The 20,421-nt window shown below is 41.1% G+C and overlaps 1 protein-coding gene across 5 annotated transcripts in view; it reads left to right on the top strand.

The window, feature by feature from the left end:
• The window catches only part of EYA2 (EYA transcriptional coactivator and phosphatase 2), a 183,097-nt gene that overhangs the window by 63,045 nt on the left and 99,631 nt on the right, over positions 1–20,421 (top strand). For 4 of the 5 annotated variants that reach the window (XM_060230858.1, XM_060230860.1, XM_060230861.1 and 1 more), the window contains 4 exons: positions 1,134–1,252; positions 9,957–10,005; positions 11,589–11,731; positions 16,899–17,015. In XM_060230858.1, the coding sequence (XP_060086841.1) occupies positions 1,144–1,252; positions 9,957–10,005; positions 11,589–11,731; positions 16,899–17,015 (418 nt within the window). In that variant the 5' untranslated portion in view covers positions 1,134–1,143. Of the gene's footprint in view, positions 1–1,133; positions 1,253–9,956; positions 10,006–11,588; positions 11,732–16,898; positions 17,016–20,421 lie in introns of those variants that run through there. The other variant, XM_060230862.1, reaches the window with a different exon arrangement.

Raw genomic sequence — 20,421 nt, 5'->3', positions numbered from 1 at the left:
AGACATAGACCATAATGTGTTCAGTGGCAGTCTTGAAGTTAAGAGCAGAATTGCAGCCATAAGGAGTAACTTACCCTGGCCTAGCTAGTTTGTTCTATACAAGCCCCGACTTGAGCCAGTTTGGTGTAGTGGTTAAAATTGGTATTTTGATTTTATCTCCAATGTTTAAATTTTTATATTCTGTGTATTTTTATCTGAATCTATTATGCTATTAAAGGTTTGGTATGGTTAAAATTGGTGGACTCTAACCTGGGTTTCCCCACTTCTCCACTTGCAGCTGCAGGGTGACCTTGGGTCATTCACAGTTATCTCACAGCTATTCTCTCAAGAGCAGTTCTCTCAGAACCCTCTCAGAACCTACCTCACAGGGGGAGGAGAGGAATGGAAGGAGATTGTAAGCTTCTCTGAGACTCTGAGTGAAGGGCAGGGTATAAATCCAATCTTCTCCTCCTCCTCCTCCTCTTCTTCTTCTTCCTTTTCCTCATCAGATTTTGGAAGTTAAACAGAGTCAGCCCTGGAAGTCCAGGGTTGCTATTCAAGGAAGGAAGTCTACCCAGGAAGTCCAGGGTTGCTATTCAAAGAAAGGCAATGGAAAACTACCTCTGAACATCTGTTGCTTTGAAAACCCTAAAGGGTTGTCATAAATTGGCTGTGACTTGACTTGCCCCCCCCCAATCCCATGTAAGCTTTATAATCTTCTATCACCGTTTAATGCCATCCAGAGCCTTTGACTTCCATTCCAGTTCCAGACTTTTCTGTAACGCTGGCTTCTTTGATGCCCCTTTGCACATTGGGAAGGCAATCCTAATACTAAATATGTGGTGTTTGCTATTGATAGCATTTAAAAGATACATGAATTTAATCTTCTGATGGCAAAATCCAGGATGAAGGGGGGGATTTAATCAGGTGGGCATAATCTCCAAGGGAAGTGAGTACTTAATTTTTAATTCTGTATTTTCCCTTTGACAAAAAAACTTTTCTCGCAAATGTTGTTTATGTGGAATTTATATGAAGCCTGGGTTTAAGTAATCAGCTTTAATATTTATACTCCTAGGGAAAAAAAGTGGAATCATTAGCGAGGGTGCATAATTAATGAATAAATTAACTGGGTTTCTTTCTTTTTTTTCCTCCAGGTATAAGGAAATGCTAGATCTCGTGACGTCACCCAGTGTGACTGTAAATAGAGAACAACCTGATAGTCTGAAGCTTAACCTTTCTAACACATATGCCGCAGTTCCAGATGACATAGAAGGTAAGCTGGCAGTTTTTGGAAATAGTTGGTTAACTTCAGGTGCCTTTCCATGGGGGGGGGGGGGCGCGTGTCTAGCTTGGAAAGGCAGGCAAGACCTAAGTTAGTAAGAATTATTGTTTCAAGGTGTGTGTCTGTTTTTTTAACACATCAAGCAAATCGAATCATTTCCTGGTAATTGTTTTACTAGTAATGATTTTCGGTGACTTGAAAACAATTTTGGAAGTTGTTATAGATTATGTATAAAATGTATACTTTGGACGTAGGAGGCCCTGGGTTTACTCCTCACCACCACCATCCTGGCAGCATTTCCTCTAGAAAGATAGCTATATATGATATCAAATATGTAGCAAGTTAAATCTCTCAAGTTGGAGGTGAATGCATTCTTAGATCCACGTGTCAATAAATACATGCATGTAATCATAAAACTGGATTGCTGCTGCTACCATCCATATCTGCCTTTCTAGGTTTTAAAGGTTGCTGAATGTGTTGGAATTTTGGCCGTTCTGTAATAAAGACAGCCTGATCCAGTGTGTGGTTAACATTCTATTAATATTCTTACATTAAAAAAAAAGTTATGATCAACAGGAGAAGACCCTGTGTTTAATGCCTAGGATAGCAAGTTTTGGATTGAGGACAGAGTCCTCAAGGATATTTCTGTTTGCATCTGTTAAATATTGCATGATTGTGCTAATGCAGCTACTTGTTTACTTGTTGGGAGTGGGACTTCATGCCTTTTTAAAAAACCAGAAAACAATGTTGACGCTTTTGCAATCATTGCTGAACATTTGTTTAACACACTCACACTCACTCTCACTCTTCTGAGGTCTGAAGTTTCATACTTGGCAGGTACTAAGGACACATTCCTTTGGTGGTTGAGGTTATGGGATGGAAACTTATCTGCCTTTCCCCTCATTCCCATCTTCTCTCTCCCACCCCCAGTCTTTTTTTATACAGTCCAAATGAAAGAAAAAGGAATATTTTTAATCTGTTTTTAAAATTTTCAGCAAATGATGCAATTTAACTAGTTATCACTAGTACATTTTGTTACTCTGCTGTGGTTAGGAACCAATAACCTTCATGTTGGAGAAGAAGCAACACCATCTTATTAACTAACCAGCAACATCTTTGATATCTTTGAACCAAGTTTGAGTTTGAGTCCTTTAAGACTAACAAAGTATAATTTTGGGTATAAGCTGTCCTGTGCCCGCACACTTCTTCAGATACGTACGTCGGTGTTTTTATAGGACAGTACAGTGTAGTACAGACCACAGGCATGATCCTTTCTGGGGCTTTTAAAACTCAACAGTTCTGAGCAGACAGACTGAGAAATGCATCTGGCCAATCTTTCCATTAGTAAGTAGGTGGTTAAACTGTGCTCTCTAGTAAGTTAGGTTTCTGAGATAATCTATTGTTGCATTCTTAGTCTTGCTGTATATCCCTCTTTCAAAGTACTGTGATCCCTACACTGGTGGTGCTAGATTAAGAAAATAATTATGGAATAGTTTATTCAGCACATGCATGAAAGGATAGAGACCATTGGTGGAAAACCAGCTCCTTTTGTCTTGGCCCTCCCATTTATCAAATCTCACAAAGCAAGTATATTACAGTTAGTCTAAGTCTCACAAATGAGATATACCAAGTTTGGTCTAAACTGACCTGTTATCATGGTGGAATCCTTAGTGATGTCTTGATAGAACTTCCATGTTGAGTTAACTGGTTTATTATTTATAAGGCAGCCATTTCATACCATTTTGTACAAATATTTTGTAGTTTTATTTATTATTTATTTATTTTGCGGATTTATATTCTGCCGTTTCCCATAAACGGGCTCAGGGAGGATTACAACATAAATTAAATAACAGTTAAAACCCACAATTTAAAACTAACACAATATTAAAACAGAAGAACAATAAACAATACATTATAATACATTGCATTATTTAGTTAGTGTTTGGAGATCTTTAAATCTAGCAGATACAAGGAATAAATAAAATGAGAGAATTCTGTGTGTATACTGTTTTACAACAAGCGATGGTTCTTCAAGGCATCAAGCAGAGATCTTTCCTGATCTTGCAGCATGAGACCCTCTTCTTCATATTGGAGATGCTGGCATTTGAACCTGGGTTCTTGTGCTTGTCAAGCACGTACATGAGAATTTCCTGGTTCAACCCCAAGCACATCCATTTTAAGGATCTCTGAACCACCACCAATCAGACTAGGCACTGTTGGACTGGATGAACCCATGTTCTGGCTCCCTATCAGATGAAAATGCCTTCATTTTCATACATTGATATGCCTTGCACTCCTTAAAGAGATAGTTGGACACAAATGGTAATTAAATTAACTGTTTTCTCTTCCTTCTCCCTTGCTGAAATGAAACTGATCTTGTGAGCAATGAGCCTTTAATCCTACCTGTGTGTCAACAGATGAAAGCCATGTGGTGTAGCAGTTAGAGCAGGGGTCCTCAACCTACGGCCCGCGGGCCAGATGCGGCCCGCTGAGGACGTTTATGCGGCCCGCCGGGTTATGGCAAAATCAGACCGGAAGTGACGTTCGACCTAAACTTGCGTTAGCAACGCACACTTCCGGCACTGGGCTGAGGCGGCGGAGACAGAGTGTGAGGTGATACCGAGGTGAGTTGAGTTCCCAGGCCAGGGTGTGTGGTGTGGGGAAGGGAGAGAGATGCAGAAGACGGAGAACTGACGGCCCGCGGCCTTGTACAGTAACGGCAGTCCGGCCCTCCAACAGTCTGAGGGACAGTGAACTGGCCCCCTATTTAAAAAGGTTGAGGACCCCTGAGTTAGAGTGTCAGACTAGGATTTGAGAGACCCAGGTTCAAATCCCCACTCTGCCATAGAAGCTCATTGGGTTCAAATCCTCAGTTTATCCTACCTCACAGGGTTGTTGTGAGGATTAAATGTAGGAGAGGAGAATGATGAGTCCACACTTGGGGAGAAAGGTGGGATATAAATGAAGTAAATAAATGCACATGAAAGGTGGGTATCTTCAGCATGATTCAGCTGAACTTCAGGACTTCCTGTTACATTTATATACAATCTTATTTTTTTGTTAACATTTTTGCATGTGGCCTTCCCTGCGCTCCAAGGCAGCTATTGAAGAGATGCTTGGTTGTTATATTGGCCATAGGCTCACTTTTGACCCGTCGGTAGGGAGTTTCCAGACTTGGCTTCCTAGACAGTCTTTAAAACTTACTAGTCTCTAAGAAGCATCAGCGCTATAATTCTCAGATGCTGGTGATCTCATTAAAAGAAGGACCACAGCAATCCAAATAATTAGTCATGGTTTTCAGTCCCAATCAGTTGCAACTAACATGTCTCTCGTTTACTTAAGCATAGATGATTTTTCTCCGATGTGGCCAAGAGGTTCAGTCTCATCCAATCAAATGCAAGGCCCCATTAATTTCAGTGGGAGAGATTTAAGTGCATCCCTAGATCTTCCATTGAAATTGATTACTGTTGTGGTATGACTGAATTGCGCCCTTCTATAAAAAAACAACCTGAAACTTGACAGTGACTTTTTCCTTTTTAAGAGGGTTCAGTATCCATAAATAAACATCATTTAAATATTTCGTATATACTATTCTACAAATTTAAGGGGACAGTAGGAAAGTCCTTATGCAACTGCTGTGATTTTGTTGAGAGAGTTGTGTATAGAACCATGATAAGATGTAGGAGGATTATTTCAAAAGGTAACTAGGGAGGCTATGCAATCATAACAATTCTTTCCTCCAAAAAACATAAAGCTTCAACATTAAAAAAATTCTTCAGGAACATTACAGTAAATGTTATAGTAGTGAAATTGCTTGTGGATCAGGTAAATCCCTTGTAAGGTTTTCAGGAGTCTTTATCTATTTCCCACTGTGCAGCAGTTGTTTCCGGAGAGTCATAACATAGAAAGTAGATAGTAGAGATTTGATTCAGTTTAGCATGAGTGTGTGTGTGTGCGTGTGCGTTTGAGAGAAAGAGAGTGAGGGAACTAACAAGATGGTGGTATCATCTGGAATTTTAAACTTCTTAGGTAGTTTTTACCTACCGAATCATAAATCCGTTGGAAGTTATATAGGCTAAAAGGTATTTTGTTTCCTAACAAATTTGCTGAGATCTTTCAGGCAGTAGGGAGCTTATACCCTGGAAACCTTGTTAGTCTTTAAAGTGCTGCTGTACTCGAATCTTGCTCTCAGGCATGACAGCGGGATCTAATTTTTGCTTCCTAAGAAAATATAGGATTGGATCCTCCAGGAGAGGGGCCATGGCTCAGTGGTAGAGTAGCTGCTTGGTGTGTTGAAGATCTCAGGCTCAGTCTCCAGCATCTTCAGTTAAAAGCTCTGGTAGTAGGTTTTGTGAAAGACCTCTGCCTGAAACCCTGGTAAGCCAGTGCCAACCTGAAGAGACAGTACCGACTTGATGGATTTTTAAATCTTTGATATATTGTCAGTTCATCCAAATCCCCTGCCTTAAGCAAACAATTTGTTTTCTTGGGTTGGGGGCTGTCTTTTTCAGTACTACACAAACACAAGCCTATCTGCCACTGATATATCGAATGTCACTTCCTGATGTTCCTTTGGATTCATTGCAACATAATAATTTGGCAGAAAAGTTACTGATTTATAAGAAAGCCTTTTGTTCAGCATTTTCCAATATAGTATTCATAACCATCTTCACGAACTTCTGTGTTCTAGTACACTTTGTCTCAACAGAACCAACCTTCTGGATGCCCCTTTTTATAAATCTATATATCTAATTCTCAAGTGTGCCCCCATCTGCGGATACTAATGTCTGTGGATTGGGGCCACACTTGCACTAAAGAGATGTTTTTACAAACTTGGGGGAACCCCTAGGTTTGCAGAAAAATTCTGCCCCATATAAAGAAGCATTGTCTATGCATGTGCGAACAGTGCACTTTTGAAAATCCTGTTGGAGGTTGTTTTGGCAGCAGAACTCAGGAGCTGCCGCCAGCCCAGCCCACCAGGAGCAGTGGGGGTGCCTGCAGCTGCTCCCAGAGTGCCACAAAGAGCGGCAGTGGAGGCAGCTTCGTTGGCCTATTCAGAGCTGTTCTGAGTAAGCTGCTAAGGGTAATTGCGGGGTGGGGGGGGGGAGAGAAGGGAACTGTGGCTGACCTGCCAGGAGCTGCTTGTGGGTCCCCACTTGTCTGGTGGTATGCATGAGCCATCTTTAAATGTCTTGCTTAAACTAACATCTGTAAACTAACATAAAATAGCGAGCCATCTGAATATAAAATGGAAGGTCATGTACATCTGCAGTATCCTGTGGATTGTTTGGCCATTTGTTTATGTTCAAGGGATGGACAATACAACTGCAATATCAGAGCAAAACTGTTTAGAAAACATAGTTTCCTCATCAGGTATAATCAGATTTTCAAAAGAAGATAGCTCTCTGGATCGCTTGAAACCTAAGCCTTAGCTTTGTTTGCACCCCTCTTGGTGCATCATTGTGCAGCAATTTTCTTTGATGCTGTATGCTTTTTTGACTCACTGAAGTATGTTCTTTGTGACTGGAAACTGCTAGTACCAAGGGAATGCAATCCACAATGGGGAGCACAACCAGGTCTTAGAATCAAAGCTTTTTATCACCTTTTTTGTGCTTATCTGAGCTATCAAAAAAGCTCTCCACTTGCAAATATTGAAATACAGACTCTATCATCACTTTGCACACATATGTCATCATAGGAAGTTATCTTGTTACTAATCTGATCTTTATAACATGCTAATCCAAACTTCTTCCCATGAAAGCTATCTAATTTTTTAAAATCTTCTATAGCCTTCAGTCCAGAGGAAATAGTCTTTTTTTTTAATTGGGCCTTGCAGACTGCAGCAGTAGCAGGTACCTTGGAGTTGATGAAGAGGTTATGAATTGGATTTGACCTTTTATGTTTCATTATGGTATAAAACTGGCCAGAACACATTGATTAGAACCATCATAGTAAAAACCGGTGGATTGGATCCAGGCTAAAAGGGGTGGAGTAATTTTCACTAACTCCCTCTTCCTGCTACACATTTCAACCCGCTGTTCTTGAACTAGGAAACAAAAAGTTAAAATCGTACAAGTTATAACCATATTGGAACAGGTGGGTTTAGTCAAAATATACCTGTGGAAACTTCAGCATTTTATCTGAAAACAGAACTCATATATAAAAGTACATATTAACTGTATGCATGAGAGTATAAAAGTTGAGAAACTACCATGAGACCACGTAGCCCAGACTTTCTTCTTCTTTCTTTTCTTTGCAAATTAGAAATCCAATGTGGCTTGCTGCCTTGAAGAACCATTGCTTATTGTAGCCCTATTATGTGTGGCATCTTTATTTTGCCATGGTGGGGCAAATGGAGGGTCATGTTTTTGGGGAGCTGAATTCTAAGGGTGAATACCTGTTTTCCCCGAAACACACAGGTACACTTTTCAAAGGTAGACGAGGGCTATATAGCTTAGTGGTAGAGCAAGTGTGACGTGGACCAGCGAATTTTAAGCAAATATGGGATTTTGATAAGTGCCAGCTCCAGACAAGAGAGAAGCAGAGATCGCAATATGAGTGTGGATTTTTGCAACATGTCTTTGTATCCAGGTATGAGATAGGTAACTTCCAAGAGAGACCCAGCAATAAATACAGAAATCTTCTGTAGCAATATGCACTGGATATTTTTTAAAACATGTTCTCACAGGGCTGTATAGAATACCAATCTTAAATGAGCCCATAGGACTGTTCCTTTTATATTTAGATTTTCTGTACATTTACATATTTCATTAAATAAAAACATGTTTGAGATGTTTAATTCGCTACCTTATGAATTGCTGAATAAACGGAAGCTGTCTCATTTTCGGTGACTTTCTAATGAGGATGGAGCCTCTTGCTCTGATGCGATGCAACCTTACAGGAAATACAGATCACTCTCCATGAGCGTCTCCTGCTCAGCTGCTGCAGAATGAAAGCAAATAAAAAGAAGCGACAGCAGGGGTCTGTTTCTCCCTTTATGTAGAGGCAGGAACCGTCATCTGTTCTGTTTGCTAAATTAAATATCACAGAGCAAGAGTCTGAGATGCCCCTTCTGAATGTAAATGTGGGTTCTCTGGCCCTTGCACAACCCGCGCATTGGTTCTCTGGTAGGAAAATGGCCTTAAGTGAGCTTCTGACCTTAAGAGACACTTCGTATGAATGAAGTTTGAGACCAGTGGCACCTTTAAGACCAACAAAGTTTTAGTCAAGATACAAGATTCTGTGTGCAATCACAATTCCTCAGATAGTGAATCAAAATTTCCTCACATATAGGAAGAGAGAGGCTAAGGGTGTGTTTAGTTACCGGAAAGGGCCAATTAGAGTCAAGACAGAGAGAGAAACAAAAATGGAAATTACCAGTCTCTCTCTCTCTGTCTCGGTCTCTCTCTATCGCTCTCATCTTTTCAGGGTGAGGGAAATATGAATAGTATGTCTGGTACAGTAGCTTAGGCTGCTGTTGCTTTAGTGTATTGTATGATGGATTAGGTGGAAGTATCTGTCTGGACCCCAGAGGCTTTTACAGCAAAACCACCCCTATTGTCCAGTTATCCAGGGTGGCCAACCTCCAGGTGGGATCTGGAGGTCTCCTGGAATTACAACTCATCTCCAGATGACAGAGATCAGTTCCCTTGGAGAAAATGGCCGCTTTGGTGGGTGGCCTCTATGGCATTATAACTCCTCTCTCCAAACCTTGCCCCCGAGGATCTACCCTGAAATCTCCAAGAATTTATCAAACTAGGGTTGGCAGCCCCTTCAAGTGTATGTGGGGCACAATGGCTAACAAACTGAGATCTGGAAAGTTGCCGTTTCCTCTCTCATCTCTGTTTCAAACTGGCTAATTAGCCTTAGGTAGTTACTTACTCTGTCTCTTTCAGCCCCCTTTCTGCAAGGTGGAAATAATGGCTTGTATCCAGTAATGTGCAAGGAGACACATAAATGGACTTTGCACACTTCCGCTTGTACAATATCCAGTGCTTTCCCCCCTATATTCTGCAATGTCCAGAAATTAACTTCTAATTTTTATGCATTCCAAGTTTATTTAGCCCCTCTGCTGAGCAAAGTTTAAAGCCTTCCTCTAGTTGAAGGAGTCTTTCTACATCTAAACTGACTCTTCCTCCAACAGAAGAGCCATCTAAATTGGCAGAAGGCAAAAGAGCTGGCATGGTGTAGTGCTGAAGAGCAGCAGATTCTAATCTGGAGAACTGGGTATGATTCCCCACTCCTCCACATGAAACCTGCTGGGTGACTTTGAATCAGTCACAGTTCTGTTAGAGTTGTTCTCTCAAGAGCAATTCTCTCAGAGCTCTCTCAGTCCCAACTACCTCTCAGAGTGTCTGTTGTGAGGAGAAGAAGGGAAAGAGATTGTAAACCACTCTGAGACGTCAGGTGAAGGAAGGTGTATAAATGCTCCTCCTCCTCCTCCCCCCCTTGCTGAGCAGAGTGGCTGAATACATCCCATTCTGAGGCTCTTTGTGCCACTGAATCCCATTGCATTCAATCCATGGCCCACTGAAATCACTGGAGTTTAAGGTGACCCATGTCCTTATAAGATCTACCTGAGTTGCCACGCTTTTGGTTGACACCCAAATTGAACAATGATTTTGGAGAACAACTAACAGATAGTGACCAAGTTTAGCATTGCTGGTGTTGCTAAATTGCTTCTTTTGTTTTGTAGGTAATACCAAGACTGCACCCCAGTGTCCTCTTCATCTCTGCTCTACAAAGTAAGGATACACTACTGAGTCTCCAATTGTGGAAAGCATTAAGCATTTTTTTAGGGATGTCATATCTGAAGAAGTCAATTTAAAATGGCAAAAAGTGGCATACTCATTTTAATTAAAGCTTGGAGAACCAGTAAGAACTTTTAACATTAACATCCATATCACACAATTTTTTAAAAAGAAGACAAAATAAACACTTGTTGAGAACAGTTAGATTTGAGTCCAGTATAATCTAGCTGTTCTGCATCAGACCAATACACCTAATCGCTGTATACTCTTTGAAAAATCTTTGCTAATTCCTGCTTGTGTCCCAGCAGGTACACTACCACGAAAGGGACTTGTGGCTTCTTGTTTTCTCCAGGGTGGGAATGCCTCTAAAATTATACGTGCCAGCCACTGTTTTTAGAAACTGCTTCTAAATTCCTCCCCTTCTAAATCTGCTACAAATTATCGAGTAGCATCTTTTAAAAGGATTTAATTGACCTTGACCTATTGATGCAGATGCTGAAGTCCAAACTATGAGTGCTTGAAGTTCTGCTTTGGATTGAAAGCAATCTGATTTGAACAGCAATCTGATATGTGCAAAACAAATTGTCAGCTGAAATTTTGATGTTAGCTTAACTTGGACATCATGCCAAACCATGGGGTAGGGCCTCTTAGTGTGGTTAGTGTGGTGCTGGAATTTGCAAATGGTAGTTTGCCATCCGCTGGCAAGTTACGGAGAGAAACAATGGCTCCATCCAGGTTTCACAAATAAACTTTCTGGTTTTTTGAGAATGAGCCAAGGTCGTCAAACTCATGATTCCTCCCTTGGACTAACACAGAACTTGTAAGCCAAGAAGAGTTCAATAAACTACAATTTGTTGTGATGTCTATTTGGATGCTTTAACAAATTTTGGTTCATTTTGTGCTAACATCAGGATTTTGAATTATCATTGTCAGAAACACTGATTTAAAATTCTGTTATGTATCTACCTTTGTTTTCAGGTGAGCAATGCATTGTGGACATAAATTTAACTGAAATTTGACTTATAATAAAAAGTTGAAAAGACTGCAAAGGGGGTGATGTCACTAGCCAAGCAGAGCTGTGCACAGAATAGCCTACAAACTAGCAGAAATAGTATCCCTTCCAGAATTCAATCTTTGATAAACAATTATTTGTGTGAGCAAATGACAAGTGCACTTCTGTAGTTCATACGGCATGCATTTGTAATTCATCCCTGTGAAGAAGTATGCTTTGATTTTTACTGTTTCTTTTTCTCACTCTAGGTGTTGCCAGATATCCTCCCAATGTGTTTATTGTGTGTTTAACAAATGCGCATAGCATGACCTTAGTGTTGTACTAAATCAGTCTATGGGAAATTATGACTGGTTCAAACTCTGGCTAATTTACAGTGTTTCGATGCCACAGCTGGGATGCTTCCACAATTCCTTTGAATGTTTTAAGAGTAGTAATTTAGAACAATGGCTTAAAAGCGTGACTTGGCAGGACTCTTGACATAGTAGCTTGAGTCAAATGGAAATTGTTAAAATCATCTGTTTGTCTTAGACTTGTCTTGATGGGGTTTTTTTCTTTCTCTTTTTAGACACTATCCCCATATAGTAACAGTTCCATCCTTTCCAACGATGGCTGCATATGGGCAGACTCAATATAGTGCGGGAATCCAGCAAGCTGCTCCTTACACAGCATATCCACCACCTGCACAGCCTTATGGGCTACCTTCCTACAGTGAGTAATGTACTGGTTTCATGCCTTTGAAGTTGGTTTTATAATACATATTTATGTTTCTCAAAGTGTACAATTACGCACATTCCTCATTCCCTCTAAAATACTGGCAGACAATACTGATGGTATGCAATTTTTGTTGCTGAGTGGTATGTAGAGAGCCAAGAACTCTCTATACTGCAAAGCTCTGGATAGATGGTACTGCTTACATTTTGCATGTACGGTATATTCAGTAAGCTTTTTTTTTCAGGCATACATCGGAGTAAAGTTAATACAGAGCAGATGTTTGTTTTTGAGACTCAGCGGTACTGTTCTCAGCAGCCGAGATCCCTGTGTGCATACAACATAGAGCGGCCATGCTTCATCCTGTATAAATAGATACCGTATTAGACATATATGGAAGGGGTACAGCTTCCTTTCTCAGTATAAGCTTCTAGTACATGGACATGTTTTTGTGGCATGTAAAGAGCATGGTGTTTGAGTGCTACAAAAGGAATGGGCCAAAAAGGTTGAATGTTCAGCATCTTCCACAGTGTTGGAAGTATTACTGGGTCTTTGCAGTAGCGATGTAAAACAGCACCAAGGAATGGTAAAACACAGGATGAATGGGCACCTCCAATGTACCACGCTTCTGCAAGGTCTTGGGGAAAGTACAGCTGGATCTTAATGTGAATCAGGTCTGTGTTAGCTACATTATCTTGCTTTGAATACCACACTTCAACCTGAAAGTGTACCTCTTGGCATGTACAAAGTACTTTTCTTTGCTGTAACTGCAACAGTGCAGTGTTATTCTAAGAACCTGGGGCAGAATCTCCATGCTCAAGAACAGATCCTCCAGGCAGATTTGAGCCTCTCTCTCGTCTGTAAATGCACTGTTGGGTACGTTTTTGAAGAAAGCAGCAATAATGCCTCCTTTGCTCTTTGGTGCTTGATTGCAGACTGAGCCACAGGTTTGCTACTGGGCCAGCAATCTTCTTTATGTGATGTAGTAACCAGCACCTGCTTCTCCTGTCCGTGTAATCCAGTGTGAAGGCAGGGTTAAAAGTAGTTATTGCGTGAGCTGATCCTAACAAAAGAGGCTGAAGATAGGTCAGGGCTTCAATGGGCATTGGGTAATGTGGATTTGCCAAACTGAATATCAGGAGAAATATTATCAATGGGCAATGGGGATTTGACAGCAGAATGACAGAAAAGGTGCCAGGTCCTAATCCATTAGTTTAGTAAGCCATAGTGGTAATACACCTATCAACTGCAGGAAATGTCTATGTAACTTTGAAGTGTCATCTGTGAGAACATTGAAAAGGCTACTTTTAGGCGCCAGCAACCCCTCTTGCTCTTTCAAAGTGTGGTGGTCATGTAATTGTTTACCAGACAATTATATCCTTTTATCATCACCCTCAGACTTAATTTCAGGAATGCTTTAATTTATTGTGTACATTTACTTCATTTATGCCCCATCTTTCTCCCCACTGGGAACCCAATGTGGCTTATGTTATTCACCTTTCCTCCATTTTATCCTAACAAGCCTGTGAGTTAGCTTAAGACTGAGCGTGTGTGACTGGCCCCAGTTTACCCTTCAAGTTTCCATGGTGAAGTGGGGACTTGAACCTGAGTCTCTCAGATCATTGTCCAACACTCTACCCAATATACCACACTGGCTCTTAATGTCACTTTAAAATGCCTAGCTTCAAAAACTTCTGGAGTGTGCCCATCTGATTAATTAACTATTGCTTGATTATGTCAACAAATGTGTATATTTAGTGGCTTACCATAAAATCAGTTTATGAATCTTTCTCTGTGTTCTGTCTGTGTGGAAAAGGTCTACCTTTCCAGCACTAATCTCTATCAGTACGTTTACATTTTGGGTTTTCGGAGGAATTTTGTGTGTGCTACCAGCTGGGCCTATGCCAAGAAAAATGCTGAACAGTTATCCTCGTTAGCAGCAGGGAAGAACCCAAGTATTGGCTACTGGCTGGGGTCTTATAGGGCTTGGGCAAACCAGGCCCATATGCTGCTTATAAATCCTGTGGATTTACCTATTTCCTTTTTGAAAAAAATGGTCTCCCTCACCCCTCAGTAATGCATGTGATAACTGTCCATTCTGAAAAATCCCACCTGGCAGGCAATCAAGAACAATGAAGTTTTTTTCCCCGTTCTGGCAGAAAAAAAATAAATAAAACTATCCCCAGGTCCTAGACAAAACGGAGAACTGTGTGGAAATTAATCTGGTGCCAAGTTATTTCTCTGTCTGACAACGGGCTTCTAGAAAGAGCTTGTCACTGAAGATTAATCGTGGTCGGGGCTGCAACTGTTCGAGCGTTTGTATGCATGTTGCCGATCGTAATCAAAAGACAAATGTCACGTTATGAAAAGCGACTTCTCTTAGTCATACACCCACAACAGTTCAACCCCGAGCTGCAACAATGAGGTCTGGTATAATAGCACATAATCACTCATTCTTGTTTAAACAAAATGGCTTGCCAGTAGAATGGGACTTTATCCTTTGGGTAATCTGCCCTTGGGCGTTCGACTCAATTCTCTTTCCACTTTTTAAATGGTTGTGAAAAACCAAAGTTGTTTCTGCTCCATCACTCCTGTGGAGGGCAGTTTTGGGGCAATCACCAGTGGAATCCTTCCTGTTTCTTTTTTCTTTTTCTTTTCCTTTGGTATTTTTTGTATTTGTGTGTGTGCATGCATGCCTGGAAGTCACAGCAACTTCTGGCAACCCGTACTGGGGCATGGAGGACATCCAGAGAGGTGGCTTGCTGCCTGCCTCTGGTATTCTTGGTATTCTAAGGAGGTCTCCTTTCCAAGTACTGCCCTGCTTAGCTTCTGAGATCTGACGACAGATCAGGCCTGCCTTGGCTATCCAGGTCAGGGCAAGTCCATCCTATTTCTAAGCTGAAACAGAGACTTGTGTTCAATTTGTATAATGTGATAACCAGGGCTGGAATTCTAGCAGGAGCTCCTTTGAATATTAGGCCACACACACCTGATGTAGCCAATCCTCCAAGAGCTTACAGATGTCTTGGAGGATTGGCTACATCAGGAGTGTGTGGCCTGATATGCAAAGGAGCTCCTGCTAGAATTCCAGCCCTGGAGATAACATCTGGTGAGATCTGGGTGCTCTGGATAACTGTCCAGTTCATGGAGTTTTCCCTAGGCAGGAAGAGAAGTCGAACCTACTTCCTGGGGTTACTACTTGCACAATTAGCCCCCCTCCCAAGCTTGGAGGGTATGTGTTTTTCCTGGTCAGTTTCTTTTAAGTCTGCCTCTTGGTGACTAACTGTGGTGGGAGAAAACACCACCATAAAACTGCTACAGGACCTTATAATTCTGAACACCCAGAAACGTGTATGTTAGCTTGACCTTAATATCACTATGTCTGCAGTCCAGTCATAACTATTTTTGATCAGGTGTATCCTATTGATTGCAGCTGTATTTCCTTCTCATTGAGTGTGCAATTACCACAGCCTTAAGCAAAAAAAATGCATTGGACTGATAAAATCTGAAACTGGTTAACTGAAATTCATGAATGACCTTGATGCTGTTTGGCTTGGCCTCAATGAAGTCTACAGATGTCTGTCTCGCTGTGGTTATTGTAACTGGTGTTCAGTTCTCATGCTGTATTTGCAGAATTCATTCCCTGAACATTCTCTACTTTGTCTGGACAGGCCTGACTCTGATATCAGCAGAGCTAGTGCATTGAACTGTGGAAGGATATTGTGCCATTGTAATCATTCACCTCCCGGATTTTGTAGTCCTGATAAGAAAAATCTAAGAAGTTAATTATTACAATGGAGCAGTATCCCATGATCAGTTGATTCAGGCTATTTCTCCTTGTTGTTGTTTGTTCATTTGTTTCTGCAGCATGGTGTATTTCTCCTTGTTGTAGATTCTCGCTAGAGAATTCCTACAGTTCATCCCATTCCAGGTTCATTCCCTCTCTGTTCATGGGATTCAATGTGAAAATCTTCTGTTGAAAGTTCACAAATTTCAACAGAACAGGACTCCAAGAGCTGAGACACAGCATCTCCTCTTGCCTCCCTCTCCCTTTCTTACCCATTCATTTCCCATAGAAACTTCAGAATCTGGAGAGGGTGGGAAATACTCCAATCAAGTGTGCAAAGCCCAAAGTATGCATCCTTTGACTCTTAAAAATGACACAGTCCCATAAAGAGCCATTCTAAGTGCCTTGCTTTTAATGTGGTTACACTGCTGATCAAAAATTTATTGGAGAGGGATTCAATCCAATGAGCAAATCAAGGAAGTGAGGAAGCTGTTTTGATTGTGACAGTACATTAGACTGGATTTCATAATCCCCTTCAGAGAAGTTCCAGCCCAAAGCTTAAATTCACGTGCAGATTTGATCCTATCAAGCTTGGTCTCAATAGAGATTAGGAGCAATTTTCTCACTGAAGGAAGTACTTGTATTCTGTTTTATCATCAGCAGTTAGGAGACTTTCATCTGTGTTCTATACATTTTGTGGAAATATGCATGCAGGTAGATAGAGAATCAGACTCTCAACATTTGTGCCCATGTAATGTAGCAGAGAGGAGCACCTTGGTGCAGAGTGGTAAGTATGATCCCAGCAGAAGCTGGGTTTAGGTAGCCAGCTTAAGGTTGATTCAGCCTTCCATCCTTCTGAGGTCAGTAAAATGAGTACCCAGCTTGCTGAGGGTAAAGTGTAGATGACTGGGGAAGGCAATGGCAAATTACCCCATAAAAAGCCTGCCAAGAAAACATTGTGATGCGACGTCACTCCATGGATCAGTAACAACTTGGTGCTTGCACAGGGGACTAGCTTTACCTTTAATGTAGCAGGGAAGGACTGAGTTCAAATTTGTACTCATCCATGAAGTGCACTGGAGCCTTTTTTCTTCTTTCATGCCTAATCTACCTCCCAAGGTTGTTAGTATAAAATGGGCATGCTGATGTTACTTCCCACATGATCAGCCCATTAACAAAGTATTCTAAAACACCAAAAACTGCTATAGTCCTGATTTCCTTTGAGGAAGAACAGGATGTAAGAAAATTAATTAACAAGTGTGGTTTTCTTTCAACAATGCAGGCTGATGAGTGTAGAAAAATGGCATTAATAGATATCTTATACATTATTAGCAGCTTCTCCTGATAACTGATGTATGTTTTCCTCTCTTTTCTCCAAAGGCATTAAAACAGAAGACAGCCTGAGTCATTCCCCAGGGCAAAGTGGGTTCCTTAGCTATGGATCTAGCTTCAGCACAGCAACATCCACACAGGCACCCTACAGCTATCAAATGCATGGTCAGTACCATCGCCTAGAGCTATGATTTACTAAAATTCTGTAGTTTTGGTTCTATGGTTTTGGGTGTATGCACGGAAAAATATCAGTGCACCTGCTTTATCATGTATGCTTCTAGAGAGAGGTTGCTAGAACAGTGTTTTCCATGTTTTTTTCTAGCACTAGAATTCAATGCACAGTTGTATCTTGATATTCAGAAAAATAATCCCTCCATCCCAGGTTGGGCTCTTATCATACTCCTCTTTACAACTGTGGTTTACATGCCTTCCCTCTTAGCTTGGAGACTTCTGGACTGTTGAATTGCATCAGGGAATCCTTCGCTCAGAATAGTATTGTGGATCATATATTTGTACTTGACAAACAGTAGCAGTAGTAGTAGTACTATTTACACCCCGCCCTTTACTCAGAGTGGTTTATAATCTCCTTTCCCTTCCTCTTCCTACAACAGACACTTTGTGAGGTAGGTGGGACTGAAAGAGCTCTGAGAAAACTGCTCTTGAGAGAACAGCTTTGTGAGAACTATGACTGACCCAAGGTCACATCGGCAGCTGCATGGGGATGAGTGGAGAATTGAACCCAGTTCTACAAATCAGAGTCCACCATGCTTAACCACTACACCAAATTGGCAAATAGTAATAGCCATCAGTGAAACATATCATTTATTTTACTTCATTTATACCTTTTCTCCCCAGTTAAGAGTCAAAGCAGCTCATATCATTCTCCTCTTATCCCTAAGTAGGTACTGTATGTTTGTTTAAGATATTGACCGGCCCAAGGTTCCATTATCTGACATTCTAGCCACTACACAACACTGGCCCTCTTAACGACCTCTATTGTTATAGTACTGTAGTATTGCAATAAATATGTTATAGCTCTGAATGAATCTATTCAAAGACATATTGAAAGTGTATGCCAGTTCAATGTCAGATTTGTGCTTTCCCAAAGCTCTGAGTTGCCTCCTCACTTCCACAGTCACCGTAGCCAAAAACTCTATGGATGGATGGTCCACTTAACATCTTAAGGGAGCGCTTCTTAGACATGAGGTTTTAAGTATCACAACCAGTGCATAGTGGTGTTGAGGAACCATAAGTCAGTGAATAGAATGAACAGCCACCTCTCCTTTTGGTGTTCTTTGGTGTGTATTTGTTTGTAGGCAGCTGTAGTTCAGGTCCGCGTTTTATTTGCCATGTCAACCACCTTTATATGGGCACACTCAGTACTGCCCTGAGGGGTATATAGACCAGCTGATGCATCCTAGGGCTTAATTTTTCAGGTTCTTTGATGGCATGTATGTGTGCCCCACTACACAGTTAGGGGATCACTGTGCAACCATTATGTACAGGCACATGAACAGGATTATCACTGGCTTTTGATATATTGCTCTGAACTGGTTCCCCCCCCCCATTGTGTTGTTGAGTGTTTAATAATGCTCTAAGGTCTTCTAGTTGGCAAAACTGGGAGAGATTAGGGCAGAACTGGCCATTTATTAAAAAGTGTTAAGCAAGAATTAGTAGCTCTTATACTTAGCAGTTCTTAATTCACTGATATAAAAGTGCCTTCATTTTTTGCTATAGACAACTTTTAAAAGATTTTTATACAAATCCTCTGTTTGACCCAAGCTATATCTAGATTTCAAGTTATTTTGAAAAACTGCATCCATCAGTATATTTTATGTGCAAAATTCTGTCTTCTCTAATCTTCAGTGTAAATCCCAGCCCCACACAATTCGAGATGAGATAACTGCTTTTGAGTATCTTAAATGACTTCTTCATGTACTGTTAGTGTCTGAAAATTCAAAATGCTGAGCAGTTTCTTAAAACAGTCCAGATTATATGTGAGATGTATTTAAAAGAGCTGTCTGCCTACAAGTAGCTTTTCATGTCAGTTTAGCGTCTCCCAATGGAATTATAACCACTTGTTGAATGTTGTTGCACTGGTCCTTACAGCTGAGACAGCCTCTTTTAAGCTGAGAATCTAGAGATGCACAGCTCTTTTTCCAATCAAAAACAAGTTTCCTTTAGCCATTCAAGAAAGGAAAAGGGGGAGGGGGTTCTTTCTTTTTTTTTAAAACAACCCAACTCTTCATCTGTGGAGTTTATTTACCTTTCCAAAGTGCTGGTGAAAGCTCTGGATAGGATGATCAGGCCCTTCCTTCCTTAGTTGCCTCTGAGGAATGCACTCTTAGAACTTTCCCACACTTAGTGCACCTGAGAGGGTGGGCTGGGCTTCTTTTTTTAAAGAGAAAAGTTGGCTTAGGCTTTAATAACCCACTTGAAAGCAATAGTTTTTCCCACGCAGGGCTTCAGCAATGCTTCATAGGGCCTGGTTGCCCTATCCCAATCAACCTTTTTGGCCACCCAACAAAATATTTGGATGTGACAGACCAGAACATATATGAAAACTGTAGCATTATGCTGTGCCCACCAAATTTCATAGTCCATTTAGAATTTACTTCAAAATGTTATATTCATTTGCCTCAGCAGCTGGTAAAAAAGGCACATAGCCTTGGTTTTTGTAACTTGCCCTGTAGCATGTGATGTGGCTTGCTTACTTGAGTCATCGGGGCATATTTGATATGTTGACATCTTACAGTGGCTGTTTCCTGCTTACAGCTTGCTGTGGTGAAGATTGTCTGGTGACTTGAGTTGAGGCTGAATATGGCTGAAAGTGGGATGATTCTGGTTTCTTTCAACATGATGATGTTACAACTGTTCTCTTTGAAAGTGGTATTTTTAGGGACGTGACACATACAGCTGAATAGAGGATACCAAAATCAGGTTGGGAGAGATTGGAAGTGCCAGTCTCCAGGTGGGAATTGGGGATCCCCCAGAATTACAGCTCATCTCCAGACTACAGAGATCAGTTGCCCGAGAGAATATGGATGCTTTAGAAGGTAGACTGTTTGGTATTGTACCCCGCTGGGGTCCCTGTATCCCTCAGGTTCCACCTCCAAACATCCAGGAGTTCCCCAACCTGGAGCTGGCCCCCTATCCCCACACTACCCCCTGCCAGTGGCTAGGTGAGGAGATTTGGCAATACTTAGAGGGATCCATGTTTAAGCACTTTCTTAGCCATTAAACCTGATGGGTAACCATGAACCAGTCACCCTCATCCATCCTAATTTACCTCACAGGATTGTTGTGGTGAAAGATGGAACTGGAAGGAATGAAGTGCACTACTCTATGATTCTTGGATAAAAGATGGGATACAAATGTTATTTTAAAAATGTGCCAGCAGGCCTAGAATTGTGTCCTTGCATGCCAACTTTGTTGGCAATCAGCTACTGACATATGTCCCTTACCCTACTCAGTGAATTATCTGGTCAAGGCAGTCTTGAAAAGGTGTTAGTTAACTTCAGAGTGAAGGCCTCTTAAGTTTTCCTCTCACTCTTAACAAACGTATTGGCTG

The sequence above is a fragment of the Heteronotia binoei genome, chromosome 2 (genome assembly GCF_032191835.1).
Source record: "Heteronotia binoei isolate CCM8104 ecotype False Entrance Well chromosome 2, APGP_CSIRO_Hbin_v1, whole genome shotgun sequence".
In the NCBI taxonomy this organism is placed as follows: domain Eukaryota; kingdom Metazoa; phylum Chordata; class Lepidosauria; order Squamata; family Gekkonidae; genus Heteronotia; species Heteronotia binoei.
The sequence above is the reverse complement of the archived record's forward strand: the minus strand, read 5'-3'. Positions and strand labels throughout refer to the sequence as shown.